The sequence below is a fragment of the Pomacea canaliculata genome, linkage group LG4 (genome assembly GCF_003073045.1).
Source record: "Pomacea canaliculata isolate SZHN2017 linkage group LG4, ASM307304v1, whole genome shotgun sequence".
Lineage (NCBI taxonomy): Eukaryota > Metazoa > Mollusca > Gastropoda > Architaenioglossa > Ampullariidae > Pomacea > Pomacea canaliculata.
The window spans coordinates 23,754,430-23,773,779 of record NC_037593.1 but is presented as its reverse complement, the minus strand read 5'-3'; the positions used below and the strand labels follow the sequence as shown (position 1 = coordinate 23,773,779).

The 19,350-nt window shown below is 40.0% G+C and overlaps 1 protein-coding gene across 4 annotated transcripts; it reads right to left on the bottom strand.

Moving 5' to 3' along the window:
- Positions 1–101: 101 nt before the first annotated feature.
- On the bottom strand, positions 102–18,736 carry LOC112561001 (lysine-specific histone demethylase 1A-like). Of its 4 annotated transcripts, none has more exons than XM_025233119.1 (17): positions 18,453–18,736; positions 17,737–17,938; positions 9,413–9,546; positions 8,878–8,956; positions 8,479–8,571; positions 7,739–7,845; positions 7,309–7,390; positions 6,814–6,908; positions 5,715–5,857; positions 5,509–5,599; positions 5,037–5,171; positions 4,414–4,636; positions 2,937–3,032; positions 2,018–2,220; positions 1,584–1,826; positions 768–849; positions 102–634 (listed from the first exon to the last, which is right to left on the bottom strand). In XM_025233119.1, the coding sequence occupies exons 1-17, from the start codon at positions 18,618–18,620 to the stop codon at positions 417–419; spliced, it is 2,394 nt and encodes a 797-aa protein (XP_025088904.1). In that variant the 5' UTR covers positions 18,621–18,736; the 3' UTR covers positions 102–416. The 4 variants fall into 4 exon arrangements, with proteins under 4 accessions (XP_025088904.1, XP_025088903.1, XP_025088902.1 ...); XM_025233118.1 differs by having other exon boundaries at positions 17,728–17,938; positions 18,453–18,735; XM_025233117.1 differs by lacking the exons at positions 17,737–17,938; positions 18,453–18,736 and adding an exon at positions 10,822–11,880.
- Positions 18,737–19,350: the final 614 nt, after the last annotated feature.

Below are 19,350 nucleotides of genomic sequence, written 5' to 3'. Positions count from 1 at the left end.
TTCTTGCTGATGTGAAAAGGTGGTACAGCAAATACAAGTGCAAATCTAGAGAACCCCTTCCCCTCAATAATCAGATGTTAAAAAAAAAACCAAAACTGGTAACAATTTTTAACAAAATAGTATTTGTTGCCAATGAGAAAAATGTTACAATGAACAAGCTTTTTAAAACACTGAAGATGCAGATGCCTAAAACTATCCTGGATCATTCCAAACATTTTGGACATATAATTTACAAGATAAAATACAATTAAAAGTTGATGCAGTCTAGAAAAAGATTATAGGGCAAAAATGAACATGAACTGCACTGCTTCAGCAAGTTCTTAAAACCTTGTGGTCCGCAGTCTACAGCAGGTTCTGTCTGTTTTCAGTGAACAGCTGTATTGGCTTTAAGATCTTGACTGAAACAACACTATAGCTTATGAAGATGGTGTGGTAGGTGGTCGAGGAGTGGGAAGACTGTATGAAGCTCCTAAGAAATGATCTGCAATGCGCCCTGCCTCACGAAAGCCACTCAGGAGAGCCCCATGCACAGTGGCTGGATAGTTGCGGATGGTGTGTTCTCCAGCAAAAAAGATACGTGGCTTAATATTTGGTCCAGGAGTGACTGGTGTTGCTAGCAGGTCATAGTCGTTTCCTGGAATAAAATGTTTCAAAAATAGCTAGAAACAAGATTGTTTCAAAACAGTCAAGTCGATCTCAAAAGTCAAATTTCTTATACCATAAAATAACTTGTCAACTAACCAAAAGCCAAGAACAAACTTTGTTACCTGTTGATCCAGATGCCACATACGAGTAGGAACCTCGAGCATAGGGATCAGCTCTCCATCGAGTCACAAGTGTCTCCTTTGGCTATCATCAAAAGAGAAAAGTTTACAAATTTAAAATTAAAAATAAACCTATGATCATTAACATCTGTAAGGAATGACGACAGTGGTCTGACTCGGGAAAGCTTACTGGAAAAAGAAAGGAAACTTCACATTTACACCTCAATCAGGACATTTCTAACACTCAAATTCAACCTATTTAGCCACAAAGATGTGCAATTTATAAAGCCTGCTGTTGTCCTCATTTTGATGTATTTATACAGTCTTTAAGTCAACATACAGTTTAACATGCCCTTAGCTGAAAATAAAAATACAAAATTTTTTTTTCACCTCCCTACATTCTCTCAGGAATGGTGAAGGCAACTAGAATGAGCTAGACTCCTACTACCAGCCATGTTCTTCTTAAATGTGTAATAAGATAGATGCGCTACTCCTTCAACTCAGATCTCATCAAGACTTCAAAGACTAGCCATGTTTCAATACAGAAAAACACTAAGCAAACACCAAGATACCCTGATTCAGTTCTTCAACCTGGCTTCTCACTGCTTCGTGCAGATGGATGTCATGACGTTTTACATAAGTGTGTGTATGCATAAGCATGGGGAGAGGAATTTCCATTTTTGTACATAGGTACTTATAGTGCTGCATATAGTGTTGTCTACAAATGTGTGATTGGTGATCATCAGAAAAATATGAAAAATGTCTCTTGCAATTTCCCTCGGCAAATAAATTGTAACCTTATAACATTGCAAGACTCACCTGAGGCACAGCATTGTTTCCAAAGATACCCTTGAGAACAGCTATGCATCGGCCCACAATGACGTCATCACTGACATTCTCCATGATGGCTGCAGCTTCTCCAGCAACTAGTGCAAGCAACACAGGTGCTTTGTAAAGGTTCCAGAAGAGAAAGAGCTCTCCTCGGCTTGCAGTTGTGCTGCCTACGTGACCAAATAGGTTGGCACTTGGGTCCCAAAACACCCGGTCAAAACAGAGAGCCACCTAATAAAAATCATAAGGGCAAACACACATTTTACTGCTAGAATTTGAAGCTATTCATTGTTTTTAATTATACTGTATGTTGATGTACCCAACCAGATTAAGCTTGTACACTTACAATACCTAAAACCATACACACTTCTGATTAAAGCCAGAGGCAGGCAATTTAAAACAGCTGCTAGTATAAATTTAACCTTGTTTAGATTGCCAAATCCAAGTCGCTGTATAGCAGCTGTCTTCCATTCTGGAAGGGGTGGTGCAAAGACTGGAGCATTGGGCCCAGAACCCCTAACACTCTCTTTTAATACTCCAAGTGGTAAGGTGCACAGTACAGCATCCCCCTTCCATGTCTGAGGTGCACCTGAAGATCTTGCTGCTGTTGTTACCACCTCTACCCCTACAAGAAGCAAAATCTTTTTCATTATTGTTATACAACCATCATATTTCAGCATCTAAAATTTAATCTTTTCTTTGGAATGTTGCAACAACAACTTCTGCTTCAGGACAGACACCAATTTCTTCCAAAAGCAATCGGACTAAAGCAGGCAAGCCTGCATACCTGCCAGTATGGTAAGAAGTTGAGCTGTACAAAATCTTAAGGGAGGGAAGTTAGTGTTGACAACATCCCAGCTGATCTGTTCAAGCAGTGGGGAAAAAACAACAAAGGCTTTTACCTCTCTGTGCCAAAAAAAACATAGGAATGCAGAGAATGGACACTAGTCATACCCCTTCCAACAAAACTAAACAGCAAACTGCCAAAACTGCAGAGCAAAGTCATGATAAAGGTAATCCAGATACTACTGCTGAGGAAGTGTTCAAAGAAGCACAGCTGCACAGATCTTCAACATCACATCCTGACAGAAATAGCAACAGCAGGATTTCTTCCACAACTTTAAAAAGCCATTTGAGAGATTCTGGCACAAGGGACTAAGGCAAGTGATTTGAACATTCAACAAAGAGAGCCTCTTGCAATTCATTCATGTGGAAGCGCTGTACAAGAGCTCAATGAGTGCAGTAGTAGATTTCATTATGATATATATATATGTTATCACAATAATGAGAAGGTCTGCATGTTTCTATACATTCGTGTACAGTTATGTGAATATGGCTCACCTGTTGCTGTATGTTTGATTTGACGAACAATTGTGTTTAGTCTGATGTCCAATCCCTCTGACAGAGCTACTGGAACGCAGGAGTAGCCATTGCGCACTGCAATACCACATAAAGATATCAAAATGTAAAATATCTTCAAAATGTTATAGCCTAATTCTGGTTTAACCCTCACCCCTCCATCCCTTAAAAAAAACTCATGAGCCATTTGGGTTTGAATGATATTCATAACTTTGGAGATGTGTTCTGTGCATCACCAGTTTATCAATGCAAACAAGCCTCTTTCTGCTTATATGGTAGCTGACAAAGCAAAACCACTCTCCAAAATCCAAATGTCCTACATAACAATGAACTATATTTTAAAACACGAACTGCTAAATTATTCATTTTGCACTTCCATCCAGTGATAACAGGATGCAAGAAACCTTTCAATAAGTAATGCAGACAACATCCAAGGCATGTGCGTAAGCAAATCTATTATTTATATATATTTATAGATGCATGAATTGCACAATGGCGATGTGTGAATTTAAATGGTGGATCAATCATGGCATATTTCTAGTTTGCTGTAACATTTAAAGGATTGGAGAGGAAACTGAATCCACAGTACAGATTTCAAATCCTAACAACTGAAGAACCCCATCACTACATACATTTTTTCTTTTTAAATCAGAACACAGAATTCAGCTTTTATCAAATTTGATTTTGGTGGGTTTTAGGGAGTCTATAGGAAGGTTCACTGTATCTCTTGCTCACAAACCCAATTACATGGTGAAAGAGAATAAGCCCTGCATGACAGTACTTAGGTCTCACAAAGTGTCATACAAACTGCCAATGAATATTCTCAAGCAGCTACCAACACATCTTTTTCACCTTACAGTTGACCGGCTCAGTCTACAATGCCTGAGGCTAAATTTTTGTTGCATGCAAATCTTAAGGTTGGCTTAACCCTGTCCACTCCTGATTCTTTTTTCACCTGCTGTTTAAATTTAGAGATACCTCCTAGATAGTCAGATCTAGGGAAATCCCACAGCTGTTCATGGCCGTATGACCATAACAGAATGGGAGAGTCATTTCCTGCATCTTTCATTGTAGAAAAATTTGAAAACAATGAAAATCAAACATTAGCCTACAGATTGGTAAAGTCTATTAGAGAAATAAATAAATGGGAATGCTTTTAGAAGAGATTTGTAATAATTAAGATAGGCTGTCTCAATTTGTGAAACACAAGGTGCTGAACAACTTGAAATCCATATTTCCTAAGCCCAAAATTTCACCCATGAATATAATTTTCTTTACAATCAAGCACTCTGATGTTCTGATGTGAAGGGACTTGATATGGATATGTGGAGCAAATGAAGAAGGCAGAGGCTAATTTCTAGAACTGAACTGTCAAAGACACGATGTCTGTGACCAATAGATACTATTTAGAAGATAATTTATGACAATATTATAAAGATACTTTAGGCACAGTACATACCTGTGAGGTGGCTTCCAGAAAACTCAAAATCATCATCCTGATCCCAATGTTTAAGAGAGAGATTGCTTAATGGTGTGGCATTTGCAAATTCCAGGTTAGCAAAGTGCCAGTCCAGAATTTGGCGATCACGTGATGAAAGATAAACATCACTCGGAGGATTTGACTCCAGCTCATGCAACTTGTCTTCAATTTCTTTCTGCTGAGTTTGCAGTTGCTCATATTGCTGTGGAATGACAGTTGATTTTGTAAGCCTTCATAAATAGATAGCCATTGCCAGAGGAAAAAGTCAACCCTTTAGAGCAACTCGAATAGTTGGGGGGAGAGTGGAAAATACCACTGGACATATCTCATTTTGCATTTAAAAAAAAGTACACATTCAGGAGGGATTGAGGAAGGAAAAGTTAATTTATAATTATTTTGTATATTTCTTTTAGGTTATCCTTCTATCTGTTAGTTTTTTCAAATTTTGTGTGTGGAAATATGATATTTTCGAGCATTCCACGCTAGCTAGCAATCTTATCCCTGATTTCCAAATGAGTTATCAGATCATAAAGTCTACAGTCACAGACCAGAAACATTTCTAATAAAACAGTAAATTGGACTATTATAGTCACATTTAGTACCTTGCACACAGCCCTCAAGTCTCTCAGCTTGCTCTTAACAAGAAACTCTGCAGTAATATCTCTGGGAGGTTTCACCTCAGCTGCCTCCTTACACTGTCTATGTAATTCCTCTGCTTTTTCTTTCAAATTCAACATCTGCATACAAATAAAGCTATTAGAAATGAAAATCTATAAATTAAAACATGACATTGTTTCTAAAACCTTTGTGTACTCAAGTACCTTTCAAGATACTAACATTCCTAATCTCTACAACAGCCCTAAATTTGAAATGAAAATGTAGACTAAAAATCTAAAATCAGCCAATTTCTCCCAACACCCTAAAAAAAAACCCAGACAGACAGACACCATTAGATGAATCACAATACTAGTGTCCTCTGTAACAATCTCAAACCAACATTTAATTCAACAACTCGGTACATTCTTGTCAAAAGCTGCTTGGTGCAGTCATCATCTAAAAAGCATAACCTCTGACCTGATTTTGAGTCTTTCGGAGATTCTCCTGCATTTCAATTAGTCGTCTCTGATGTTCACACTGTTTTTCCTTCACATGCTTTTCTTGAAGCCTAAAAAATTGGGAGAACAAAAGCCATTTCAAGATACTTCGAAAAAGGCTGCAGACTATATAGACATGCAGGGCTACATTCTGTAACTACAATCTTAACTTTTAACATCACTTACTTGATGACAGCTTCCAAGGCCTGCCCAAGTGAAGCAGGCTTTCCATTTATCTCATTAAAGTTCATCTGGTGTGAGATGTAGGAAGTAGTCTCCAAAAGTCTGTTGAATTCCCTTTCCACCATCTCATCCTTCTCTTTCATTACCTGCACATGACATGCCTCTTCTAATAAACTGCATAATAACTAGTACACAAAATAAAATGCACATTAACAAATACAAACAAATGGTAGTTCTTATCTACTTAATATTCTCAACACTCTCTCAGTATCTTCTTTCGACATTAGATGGGAAATGCTTGGCAGCAATTTTGAGGGGTGATCAGTAGTTGCTGGTCCAGGCCAGTCATAGTTTTATGCCCAAAAATTGAAATACGACGTGCTGGTCACTATTCCAAGATCAACTCTCAGCAGTGATTTTACACCAATCAGTCAATCACAGCCTCTCTTTATGATGGGCATCCTTTGAACAGGTGGCAGAGTACCAGAGTGATCCAGGATGATATTGCCCGTCCTCAGAATTCTCTTCACTCTCGATTAGTCAAGCATAACATACACATTCTCAAACCATTCCATTAACTAGCTAAGACCAATCACTACCTAGCTAGTATGTTCTGGTCTTCCACTGCCCATCAAGACCTACTCCTACCCAACAGGAGGAAGAGGTGCCACAAAGTCAGGTTTCCTATTCACTACCAATGTTCGTGACTCAAAGTTATTGTATTCATGCCAAGTATGCCCCATGGACTTCAAATTAAATAAAACCTAAAGATCAACACTGCTCAGAAGTTCCCAGCCACTGCCTGATCTTATGGGAAGATAACAGGCAGCAGTAGTATCCTTTGCCCCTCTAATTCCTGACAGCATAGTGATGCAATCCGACAGCCGCTGTGTTCCACAACGTAACAGCATCTAACCCTCTACTTGTTCTCAGTGTCTGTACATCTGTTTGATTGCATGTTCACCCAACCGAGTACAATATAAGTTATCTCATGAAAGTCTTACATGGTGACCAGCTACAGTAAATATTTTCAAATCTAAAAAACTCGAATCTTTTACTAATAACTTTAGTTTCTATATACAAAGATATTTAAGTGTCTTACTGTAGAACCATTGCTTTCATACAGTGGACATTTCTGCTTTATCTTGTATAACTCCATGTTGATTTGGCGACTTAGTATAGTCACAGGATTTCCACCTACATGGGAGGTAATCAAAAAAAGTTATGATTTTATGCCACAATTAAAAAAATATAGTCAATTTGTTTTTAAAAATGCAACAATAAAAATTTTAGAAGCTCAGTGTAATGTTTTCTAACAACTTATGCTTATCATTTTATGGCACATAAAGATCTCTAACACTTGAGCACATTGGAAAAAAGGGTTCAACTGTGAGATTATGATACCAGTCTACAGTTTTGACATACCACTTGACTGTTTATAAGAATAAAAGCAATGTTGAAGAAATTTTAAAGAAATTATGTGCTTTTTTTTCTAATTGCTTTGGTAAAGAAAAGTATTCTGTTTTAAGCTAGGACATAAATATAAGCTTTTAAAGCATGTTGATCATCCAGCCATTACAGTGAAATGCTGACTCACCTAAACCTGTGACCACCATGGCCCCAAGGTCAGCCACATAGTTACCTTTACGGAAGGTAGCCACACGACCTCCAACTCGATCCTTAAATAAACATAAGCTAACATAATATACAACTTACAAATATTCTTATCTTTGTTGAATAAACCATAGCTGGTAGTGTTAAAGGAATTCAAAAATAATTTACACTTAAAGTGATTTGCAGAGACAGTTCCAAATTTAATACATATTAATGCATCACATAATTACTCATGAAAGACCTGTACCACTTTACTGTAGCCAGGATCTAGTCTGGAAAAAGAAATGCCATGGTACATACATGACACAGGTGTGGACAGACAGTGCTTATGGCACATACTCTTTAACTTCTGCATTCAAAGACTAGAAAGTGAACTTTATTAGTAAATGCTAACAACATGAAAGATTTATTACCCTCGCCTCCAGTATAACTACATCCATCCCAAAGGAAAGAAGCTGCCGTGCAGCTCCAAGGCCTGCAATTCCAGCACCAATGATGATCACTCGTCCATGTCGTTTAGCTAGTAAAATAAATGTGTACATGTATATATACAAACCATGGATTATAAATATATCAAGGGCATGCTTGTACATAGAATCTTATTGCAAACTTGTAACAGCAAGACTGCCAATATTTAAACATTGTAACACAAGTCTACCATGATCTCCCTGTGCTTAACACCACAGTTCACCCAGTTTTGTCAATTTGCTTTTGTCATCTGTTGTTGATATCAGAATGCAGCTAGTCTCCACATTGTTGGTTGCTTTACACCATTGTAATTGTTTCATGGAAACTATACAGTGGAAAGAGTTTGCCTGTTGGCTGGGATATCGTGCTAGATAATCAAACTTCCTCATTATTATTAATCATTCTACTCTAGTAAAAGTGTAAAAAAAGGTAAAGACATAAACTACTTGTGTAAGATATGCACAATATGTGCTTTGTACCTGAGTTTGGTACACATAAAAGCATTTTTAACTCGTAAAAATCTTTTTACTTATTAAGCGGTTATGATTCATTTACTTCATGCATTAGCAATATGTAGCAAATGTTTTTGTCTGAAACAATCAAGCACACATAAAAAGTCAGAACTATTTTTTTTCTGCCTTCTTGCTCTACTAGAACATCTCAGACTTTGTAAGTCCCAGTGTACCTGGAATAGGCTTCAAGCGCTTAAAAACTCCAAAATTTATGTAGCCATATCGTTCAAGGTAGGCATGAACTCGCATGACCAAGGGACCATCACCTGCAAAAAGCCGTTGTCAATATGTTCCGATTTATTCTTTTGAATTATAAAAAGGAGAAGAGTTGTTAAAGTCATAAGGCACAGCCACTAACCCAAAAAGATAAACAGTTAAACATTGTCTTATAAACAAAGTTAGAGACAAAAAAACAAACCAACCGATATTAAATACATAACATTTTGAAGTAACAGTCAATGAAAATTAACTATTTCATGATCTTTTATGTACCTTACTTGGAAGTCTTTGCTTATAAAACGTTAGTTTAAAAAAAAGTCTAAATCTCTTTAGTAGAATGAAATAGCACTCACTGTTGTAAGGTGGCTCAACTTGTGTCATACATATTTCTACAGTCAGCTGTTGCTTGGGGTTCTCCAGCCACAGTTGTAGCTACAAAGTTGGAAGTGTGTAGGTGCATAAAGTTCATATAAGTAAAAGCAACAATTCTTTTTAAAAGTAATTTTAGTACTTTTTTACCCAAATATTACACACAAAGATTACAAAAAAAGGTTTTATAGAATGCCAAAGACACATTTCATGGCATCACTTGCAAAAGAAAGAAGCATAAACAAGGAGAAATGCATCAGTGTCATAACAATCACAATGAACCAAGAATTTATTTCAATTTCAGCAGTCATTTAAAGTGAGTTCTGCTTTTAATTTTCTGCTATTTTTTTCAGGATACAGAAAGCAAACCTTATGACAGGGAAAATGTGAACATCATTTGCTTTTGCTTTACTGCTTCTTAAAACTCAACATAAAACTATTTTCAGTTTTAAATCTCTTTGAATTTTTTTTTTTTGGCCGTTTGTCTAGAAAGTACTTTTGTTTATATACAATGCTTACCAATCTGTTTCGAAGGTAAAGAAAGATTTTTTGGCCCTGAGGTGAGCCATTCACCAGATCTGGAAAGCAGTTGGCTTCTTGTGATGTCATTTTATCCACAGGTAGGCGACTCTGAAAGGCAGCACCTTCCAGCCCTGCAGACAAATCAGAAAACAGCTTAAGCTGCACTACAAAACAGACATTAAATTATACAATATAAACAATTTAAAGACAGACAGCTGATGAAGTCCTTCAAAGTCTAATATATGAAGAACCTAAATGATCAAATGAAACAAATTTTCATACATTTCCATTAGCTTCTACAAATCTAGTAAGCAGAGATGGAAAACATACTTTTAATGCATAGTCTATAACATAAATAATATGTTCTTCAGATATATCTGTATATTATAATAACAACATACAGTCAAATCTCGCTACTATGCCACCTACAGCAAAAGTGGCATAGTAGCGAGGGTTCGTAAAAACGGCTTTATTTGCTCAAGCTACCCGTCAGTCCAAAGCTCTCAAGAATTGTCGGCTGGCGCATGTTCTTTCGGCGGATCTCGTACATCTCGTCTAGTCGATCCCACGCTTGCATCACACCGGGCTTCCCGCTTCTCTGTGGTAAGACCTTCCCGACGGTGCTCCAAGCGCGCTGGGCTTCCTCCATCGAACAATTTCCTCGTCGATCTCGTCCTCTTCGCTTTCCACTGGCTCCTCACTGCACAGCATCTCCTCCGCAATCTCCTCCATCGTGAAAGACCTGCCAGTTGCGAGGCGCTCGTCGGCTTTGAGAAAGTCAGACAGCTCGATCTCCTCGTTCTCGTGCATCTTTTCCTCAGCAGGCAGAGCTTCCCAGATCTCGAGCAGCTCTACATCCTGTGCCTCAGTTTGAATCTCCTCTTCGATGAATTTGGCCTTCACGAAACTGTTCCTGATCGTCGACTTGCCAACCTGCTCCCAAGCACGCCGGGCGATGTGTAGAGCGTCGAGCAACGTGAACATGAACTCCTTTCCCTCTTCCATGGCCTCAAGTCGGCGGCATAGCAGGAGCTTCTTGTAGTTGCGCTTGAGGCTCTCTATGATTCCTTGATTCATTGGTTGCGAATTGGCTGTCGTGTTGGGTGGGAAAAAGACCAGTTGGATGTTGTTCAGCTGGAGCTCGGGAGGGTGGCCAGAGAAGTTATCGAGACAAACCAGCACTCTGCGTCCCTGCTGGCTGAGTCGTCCGTCCCACGCACGCAACGTCTCCTCGAAAAGCTTAGCCGTCATCCATGCCTTCGAGTTGGTCTTGTACTCCACCGGGATCTCCTTGTTCTTGAAGGCACGAGGTCTCTTGGAACTGCCGACCACCAGAAGAGGGAGCTTCTCGCTACCACTCATGTTTGTTCCAACCAGAAGAGTGACCCTTTGCTTGCTTTTCTTACCTTCTGTACACTTCTCTCCCCTGAAAGCCATGGTCTTGTTCGGAAGCAGCTGCCAGAAGAGTCCAGTCTCGTCCAGGTTGAAGACGTCGTCTGCAGAGAACTGCCCTATTAAGGGTCGGAGAACCTGTTGTTGCCACTCAAGAAGGGATCGCGAATCCACCGCTCCAGCTCCGCCCTGCACTGTCTTGAACGTGATGCCGTGGCGCTTCTTGAAATTGTCCAACCAACCGTCGCTTGCCATGAAGTCCGGAATGTGCATCAGCTCGGCCAATTTCAACGCCTTCTCCTTGATCAGACCGCCGCTGACAGGCAGATTCTGTCCTCTTGCTTGCTTCAGCCACATGAGCACTCCCTCATCAAGCTTCGGGTCGTGAGCCTGCGTCAACTTCATGCGTTCCGATGGAACTCCAGCTTCGATTGCAGCCTCGATTGCATCCTTCTTGCTGAGAATGCCCTTCACAGTGGTTCTCTTAACTTCGACGCCCCATTTCTTGCTTATCTCCCTGGCCAACTTGGACTGATTCGGCTCCTTCGCAGCAGCATCGATGATCTCCTTTTTCTCCTTCAGCGTAAAGTCGGTTCGCTTGCGTTTCTGAGCTGACATTGTGGACAAACTCTTTTTTAAATGTTGTCACTGTTATCCCTGTGCGTCTGTGTATGCTCGCGCTTTTGCGTATCTTGATCGAGCTAGGGTTGCAGGGTTGTCTCTGTGCATGTGGTGATTGGCTTGTTGCTGGCGTCGGGAGGAAGCATCGCGTGCTTGACGTTGACAGTCTGACTATGCACATACGTATTATGTTGTGCGCAGCTGGGCTGTAGTTCGTCGCTTCATCCTTGGAACGTGAGTGTAATTGTAACAGAGTAAGATGCGGTGCTCTTCCCTCAATCTTTCCACAACACTTTCGTGGCTTCTAAATCGCTTTCACTGCAACGCCAGTCGATGGTGCTGGCTGTAGCGAAACTCGACCTCGCACACTCGCGCTCTTGGTGGAAACTGTGTTCCCACCTTTGCGCTAGCTGTCTCCTCTCATTCTCCCCCTCGCCTCTTCATCCTCCACCCCTCCCAACCACATCCGCGCACCTGCATCCTGTCGCTAGTCGACCCCCTCCCGCTCTCCCTGTCAAGGGGCTGTCACCCGGCCAGCGACCACCCCCCCATCGCCAGCCTCCACCCTCCCTGTGTGAGTGCTATGTTCCATCCCACCTAACTGCGATGTCCCACGCTACCATATAATAATCGAGCACTGCGCGGAATTTCACAGCTCGTGCCTTTTATCTCGCTACTATGCCACTCTCGGTATTATACCACTTTTGCTCGGTCCCGACAAAATTCAATGCAAAATAAATTTACTATGCCACCACCTACTCTCGCTACTATGCCACTGTCGTGTGACTGGTAAAAGGCACGAGTTGTGACAGTCACGTGACAGAGGGAGAGCGGGCAGGCCTGACGAGAGGGGGGGTCTGGGGGTCTGGTGTACCCGGGCCCGCGGCTGTCAAGGGGGCCCGGCCTTGGTCACTGGATTTTTTTTCTTCTCCTTTTCTTTTTCTTTTAAAGAAAGGTCTAAGGACAGAACACCCAAGCATTACACATGCAGAAGTTGAGTTTCAAGTCTGTTAGAATACAATTTCGGGGTGCTGGGGCCTGTCGTGAGAAGTGTAGTCAGCGGGTATCATATTCTCGCTGGACAAGCCAAGAGGTGACGGCCGCTGGACACCAAAGATTTTATCGCGTGTCAACCGCCCTGAAGAACGTTCGTGCCATGAGATTGCTGGCTACAGGTGCCAAAGGGGAAAGGTGGGGTGGAGGAGGGGGCGGGCCCTGCAAGCAAATCGGAATTAACAGTGGAGATCAGGCAGGTATGTTACTGATGTGTGGCCACTCTGTGAACCGACATGCTGCAGCCTGTAAGCGAGAGGCATCAAGGCTGCCTTTTTTTCATAGTTACTAAGCAACACTGAGACTTTTTTTAACCGTATCTCCATCACCAAACAAACAACTACATTAGTCTACACAGTAGATCCTTGATACAATGAGACTATTTTATCCTGTAATACTATCGCAGCCAGCAAAATAGAACACATTATTGCAAAACATTTTACAACTGCTGTCCCGCAAATATTAGGCTTACAAATTGATCACGGTGGTGTCGCGGGAAGTTTGGAGCTGGAGGAGGATGATAAAGAGGAGGCTAGCATGAGAAAGGTAATTTAAGTTTAGAGACAGTGTTCGCACGGTGGGTGGATGGCCCGGATAGAGGTAGGAAGGAGAGTTATGTCACCGGAAAGGGGAGGACTCTGACTACTGTAACTAAAGGTGTGGGACGATCGCACGACCTCCGGCGATGTACCAGCATCGCCCTGTAATAACACATCGGCCTCCGACCTTCTTTTGCTCTTTGCCGACAAAGCCCCCGGTAAAAAGGAGATACTATCTACCCATCATCCGTCCCCAAAGCCACCTCGGAATCTTTTCTTATTGTGCGCTAGTTGTCTTCAAGGAAGCTGTCATATATGATGCTGTATACAGTCAAATCTCGCTACTATGCCACCTACCGGACCGAGCAAAAGTGGCATGTAGCGAGGGTTCGTAAAAACGGCTTTATTTGCTCAAGTTACTTGTCAGTCCTATGCTCTCAAGAATCGTCGGCTGGCGCTAGCTGTCTCCTCTCATTCTCCCCCTCGCCTCTTCATCCTCCACCCCTCCAACCACATCCGCGCACCTGCATCCTGTCGCTAGTCGACTCTGTTACGAAATTGAGTATTCTTAGTTGACGGGGCCTTGGCGGAAGTGGGATGTCAAGGTCAGGGCGTACTGCGTCTTAATTTTTTATATATTTTTTTAATATTTTTTTTTTATTTTGTATTTTTAGCATTTTAGAAGGGATCTATAAAAAAAAGCTGGGGTAGACCTAGGTGGTCGTTATTCGATTTTTTCTGAGTTGGAAGTACTCTGTGTGAGTTGGAAGTAAGAGAATGTAAGTAGCCTGTGTGGCAGTCCGCTGATTATGTGGTTATAACGTTGAGTTGTTGAACATTGAAATAATACTGAGAAATATTACAGTGTGAGCCGCTGTATATGTGTTCTATCCTCTGTTCAACGGATGACTGAAGTGACTTTGTACAGGAAAGTGTGACACCGCAGATTTTCAGATCTTTAAACGAGCCAAGTTACCGCTACAGTCGTAACAGACTCCCTCCAGGTCTCCCTCTGTCACGTGGCTGTCACCCGGCCAGCGACCACCCCCCATCGCCAGCCTCCACCCTCCCTGTGTGCGTGCTAGGTTCCATCCCCCCTAACTGCGATGTCGCACACTACCATACAGTATAGTAATCGAGTTTATTGGCAAATAGCATTTGACAAGGCAGGAACATCAGTGTCAATGAGAGTGACTAGCGTCTCAAATTGACTGACAATAATGAAGTTTGTGAGAAAAGCTCATAAAGTTTTTAGTCAGCAGGTAAAATGACAATATTAGTACTGTATAACTTTGTTCTAAGAACTATTACGATTCAGCTAAAATATGCTAAACATTTCTATTTTTCTGTCATTTTTACAAAACCTTCTAATCTCCTTAAATATTAAAAGTATTAACACTTACTAGCTAACTAGTCTTTAAAACAGTTGCTTTGTCTTCTAAAACTCAGCAGGTATTTTAACGGCTAGTGACTGATGGCGGTTGAAGTCGACCGAGTTTATGCTTCGTAAAAAGTTGGATGAATTCAAAATTTCTGCTTTAAAGAGTCTGAAGGCGACAGTTCAGTTCAGATATTTGTTTACGTGTAACAGCATGCGTGTGTGTAGTTATTGTGTGTGTGTGTGCGCGCGCGCGTGCGGTTTTGCTATAGGAATAATATAGGAAGGAACTTTCGATAGGTGCTGCGTGTTTGTTATGTAAGTTGATAACAATGATAACTGATGTGCTCTGCTGTTCGTCGCAGCAAACACTTTTTTAATGAGGTTGTTAACGACACTCGATGAAGACTTGTTTAGGCATTTACTTCTTCGGTTCTTCCTCTTTACATGTAGAAGTATAAATCACTTACATATACATAGAGAACATTTCCTTGTACATCAGTGAGCTTAGTACAAAAGCGCAGCACTTACAACAAAAGGCGATGTGATACCTCTACCCGTTGTTCTAATCTGTCGAGGTTTTGACATCGCTGCTGACGTAACAGTCCTTACTAAGGGTGGGGGGGGGGAGGTCTATGGAGCGGGGTGCTACAAGTCTGATCCTTTAACATAATGTTTCCTCATTTACTAACCACTCGCATGTAAACAACTTTATGTTCAAGTAGTGATGTAGATCCTAGTGCACTTGTCCTACTGTTTGCAGTCTATATTTCGTTACTGAATGAAGTGTAGATATTGAGATTCGAATTGTAAACATACATTATATACTGGGAAAATAATTTACGATTACAAGTACAAGGGGCCCGGAGAGGTCGTCTGTCCCGGGGCCCGGGCTGGCTCTCGGCGGCCCTGTGCGCGGATGTGGTTGGGAGGGGTGGAGGATGAAGAGGCGAGGGGGAGAATGAGAGGAGACAGCTAGCGCCAGCCGACGATTCTTGAGAGCTTTGGACTGACGGGTAACTTGAGCAAATAAAGCCGTTTTTATGAACCCTCGCTACTATGCCACTGTTGCTCGGTCCCGGTAGGTGGGCATAGTAGCGAGATTTGACTGTATAAAAATACACAAGTATGGGCACAATAGATTCTGGTTAACTGGGACACACCTAGATTAAAACAATAAAGCAAATTCAAGAATTATAACAATTTTCATTAAAACAACTGTAAAAAACAAAAAGAACAAATTACCTTTTGTTATTTTTAAAAATTAAAATTAACAAATGATTTTGAAAAAGAAAACAAATATGAGGAAAAATGGATGCACTGATTCCAAATGACTAGAACCTATTGTTAAATATATATTTTATATGTATAACTATATAAAGTAAGCAATAAGAACCAAATGCATAATTATATGTAGAAACCAGCCACAAATAAGTATACAAAAAATGTAGGCAGAAAATAAAACATACACATACAATAAGGCAATAAACTGCTTAAATAATGTTACAAACCCCTCTATTTACTGCAAATCTTCATTTGCTCAAAAGTTCAAGCTAAGATTAAGACAAGCATTCATCACTTTTTGAATCTATAGTTGAATAATCTATAATTCTATAATTGAATTTTATTAATATATTGTTCAAAACTCATGCAGCTAAATATAATTAAAGGATCAATACTTTGTATAGAATAAATGAAATTATAAAGACAAATATCAAATACACAGTTTACGTTGGTCTTTATGTGTTGTAACTCTTCATATCCACACATAACAGGAGCGATTACTGTGATATATAAATAAATGTTGTACTTTAGCAACCAAGGGTTGCATGTTGACTATAGTCAATACCCAAAGCCAGTGAATGGGTGCATGCAACAGTGAATGTCATTGTAGATTGACCTGAAGACATCTGAACTATAATTATTAATATTATAATGAAATATCAATAAAGAATATACCAATCTACATTTCCTTAACCATGCATCTATTAGTAATTTACTAACAAGTCTCAGAAGATAGAGTAAATAATGTCAGTGCATTTACTTTTCAGTCATGTAAAATTTCAGGTCACATATGCATTCATATATTAATGAAATGCATATCTTGACTCATTTTAATATAGTAAGGCTTCTTTCTAAAATAAATAAATAGCAATCTCCCTGATATTATTAAAAATCAAATAAAATTATTTCACTCAAAATACTTCTGAATTGTGCATTGTGCAAGATTTTAAATATACATCAAAGTAATAAAAAAAAAAAAGATTTTAGCAATACAGAAAAACATGTCATGGCAATTGCTCTTTCTCTCATTAGTCTCAGTGAAAGTGTATGAGTGGTTGCATGATTATATTGTGTGCACATATGCAAATGTAAGCATATCTTATAGGAATTATTTACTAGTTACAGGCGGTCTTCGACTTACGACACTGTTCCGTTCCTACGTCGCATTGTAAACCGATTTTCGCTGTAAGTCGGGACATACGTACATACTGTACCTAAATAACATACTGTAAGCACTTATCCTATCCTAACACAGTAATTATAAAAAACACATATAAAATACATTTGATAATAAAATGAAACAGGAATAATAAACAGTTCACGTTACGACGTTTACGACGCAAAACCACTTAAGTCGAAACAAAGCTTTATACAGTAAATGGAGATGTGTTATAACCACGAAACATCATAACTCGGGGTTGACGTAACACGAGGACCGCCTGTACTAGTAATACAATTCAAAAAGCAGTGAGACTAAGACAAATCCTCTGGATGCTGCCATATAAAAACTAATATAACTTCACAGCCAATTCACAAACACAATCCTAAATACCACCAATAACATCAACTATAAAACAGGTTGCAAAAAAATTAAAGGTTATTATCCAAAACATTTTGCGCATGCATTGTTGTTCTTAACAAAATAAGACAGTTACCATACAGGTGACCATTTGGACAGGAGACTGATACTGCTGAGAAATCAAGTTTGTGCTCATGATACCGAGCAATACCACCAAAATGTAGTTTCACACAAGATGCTGTTCATATTCAGTATGCAATACCTGGGCTGGGAAGGGTGAAAATGCTGAAATCCTGATGTACACCTTATAGTGAATACATAACCTACATCAAGTAATTAATCTAGCAATTGAATATTTGTATACGGCTATGCAAAATAAAATAATATGGGTGAGCACCTATGATGTAATTGCAAGCCAGTTACCTGTGCCTATGCAGCAACTGCTCTTAAATGATGCAGTACTTGGACCATACCGGCTATAAAGAGATCTGTAGCTTTATAAGGAGGCTGATCTGCATTTTCTTACCTTTCTTACCTGTAGGGTCATCAGTATTATGGTCACTTTCTTCACCCTGTTCTATCTCCTCTGCCTTTAAGGATGGTTTCTCAGCTTCTTTGCTTTCCTTATCCGGCACTTTGTTGTCTTTTTCCTTTTCTCGCTCCTTCCTTTCCTCTTCTGAGTAATACTCATCTTCTGACAGGTGTGCAAGATGGTCATCCATTTCCTTATACTCCACCTGCATAAAATATGAAAGCAGAACATGAGTAGTTTATTCCTTCTTGCTCCCTTGAAGAGCATAGGGCCGCAACAACACCTCGCCAGCGGACCCGGTTTTGGGCAACCCCCTTCAGTTGGGCCCACTTTCTACTGTTTTTTTCAAGCAGAACATGAAGACAATAATGAAGACTGCAAGTGTAAGTGGTTGATGCGACAATTGATATATTTTCTCTGTTAATGGAAGCGAAAACCCACTATATCATGGTTTATGCAGTCTACCCATTGAGATAAAATGCAGATTATCTTCCAATATTTATCTGCAAGCATCACCGAATTGAAATACCACCATAAATCACAACTGGAAAAAAAAAACACACATCTATTTAATCAACATATAAACAATTTACATTTTAAATTACAATCTCAAGACATATTTGCAAAATAATGGCATATCCAAATCTGTTGAACATAACACTGTATCGTCAGCCCTTTTCAAAATAAAACATTTTAGAAAGCTTTTATTTAAAACAAACCTTTGCTCGTTTTCTCTTGCTCACTCTTCTATGACTTTCCGATGCAGGCGTTTCATCGTTGTGGTCATCAGCTGGGGAAAGTCGTCGCTTGTTGCTTTCTTCCGTGGGCCCATCGCTATCTTTGCGATCTTTAGGAAGAAGCGTCGTGACCTTTCCCGATGATGACATGAAGAACTTATTTCCAGACTTGCTAATCAGCTGGTATCCTTTCAGTGAAAGAGTTTTCTGTCTTCTCGCACGTTTTGCTTTGTTTTGCTTAGCGCCCTCTCTAAATACTATAGAGTAGCCTCCCCCTGAACTAAGAGTCTGCTGTTAGCGGTGATGTCAACCTGTAATACCATATTATTTGAATCAGTCGCTGCAACATAAAGCCATTATTTTATATTGATGAACACGTTCATTTCATCCATTGATCTGTACTGTTCGGGGTACTACGGATACGCCAATCTAAATGTGCGCCGTTGAATTAGCACCGTATATCGTGTCGAGCTCGGTGACCTGAGGCGCACTCGTCGGCGAGTTGAATGTGTTTGACTGAAAACTGTCTCACCATCCACTGAGCGATCGGTAAGTCTATAACACAGAGAAATGATGTGTTGCACATTGTGAACATACAGTCAAAACAATCTATCTTCAGTCCACCTCTTCCAAGAAGCTTTTTTGATATTCTGCCATTGAATGACTGGACTTATTACAACACCACTGCCTTCGTACATGCTTCATAGTTACCGCAAGCTTTCAGTGACATTATTATCTCCGATAATTGATCATCTCTAGACTCGATGTCAGCACTTGACAACATTTATTGTGGTGTTCTCCTGGAATCTGGGCTTTGACCATTCTCCGATCGAGGCAGATGTAAAGGCAATCATTATCACAGTCAACTCAACAACTTGCC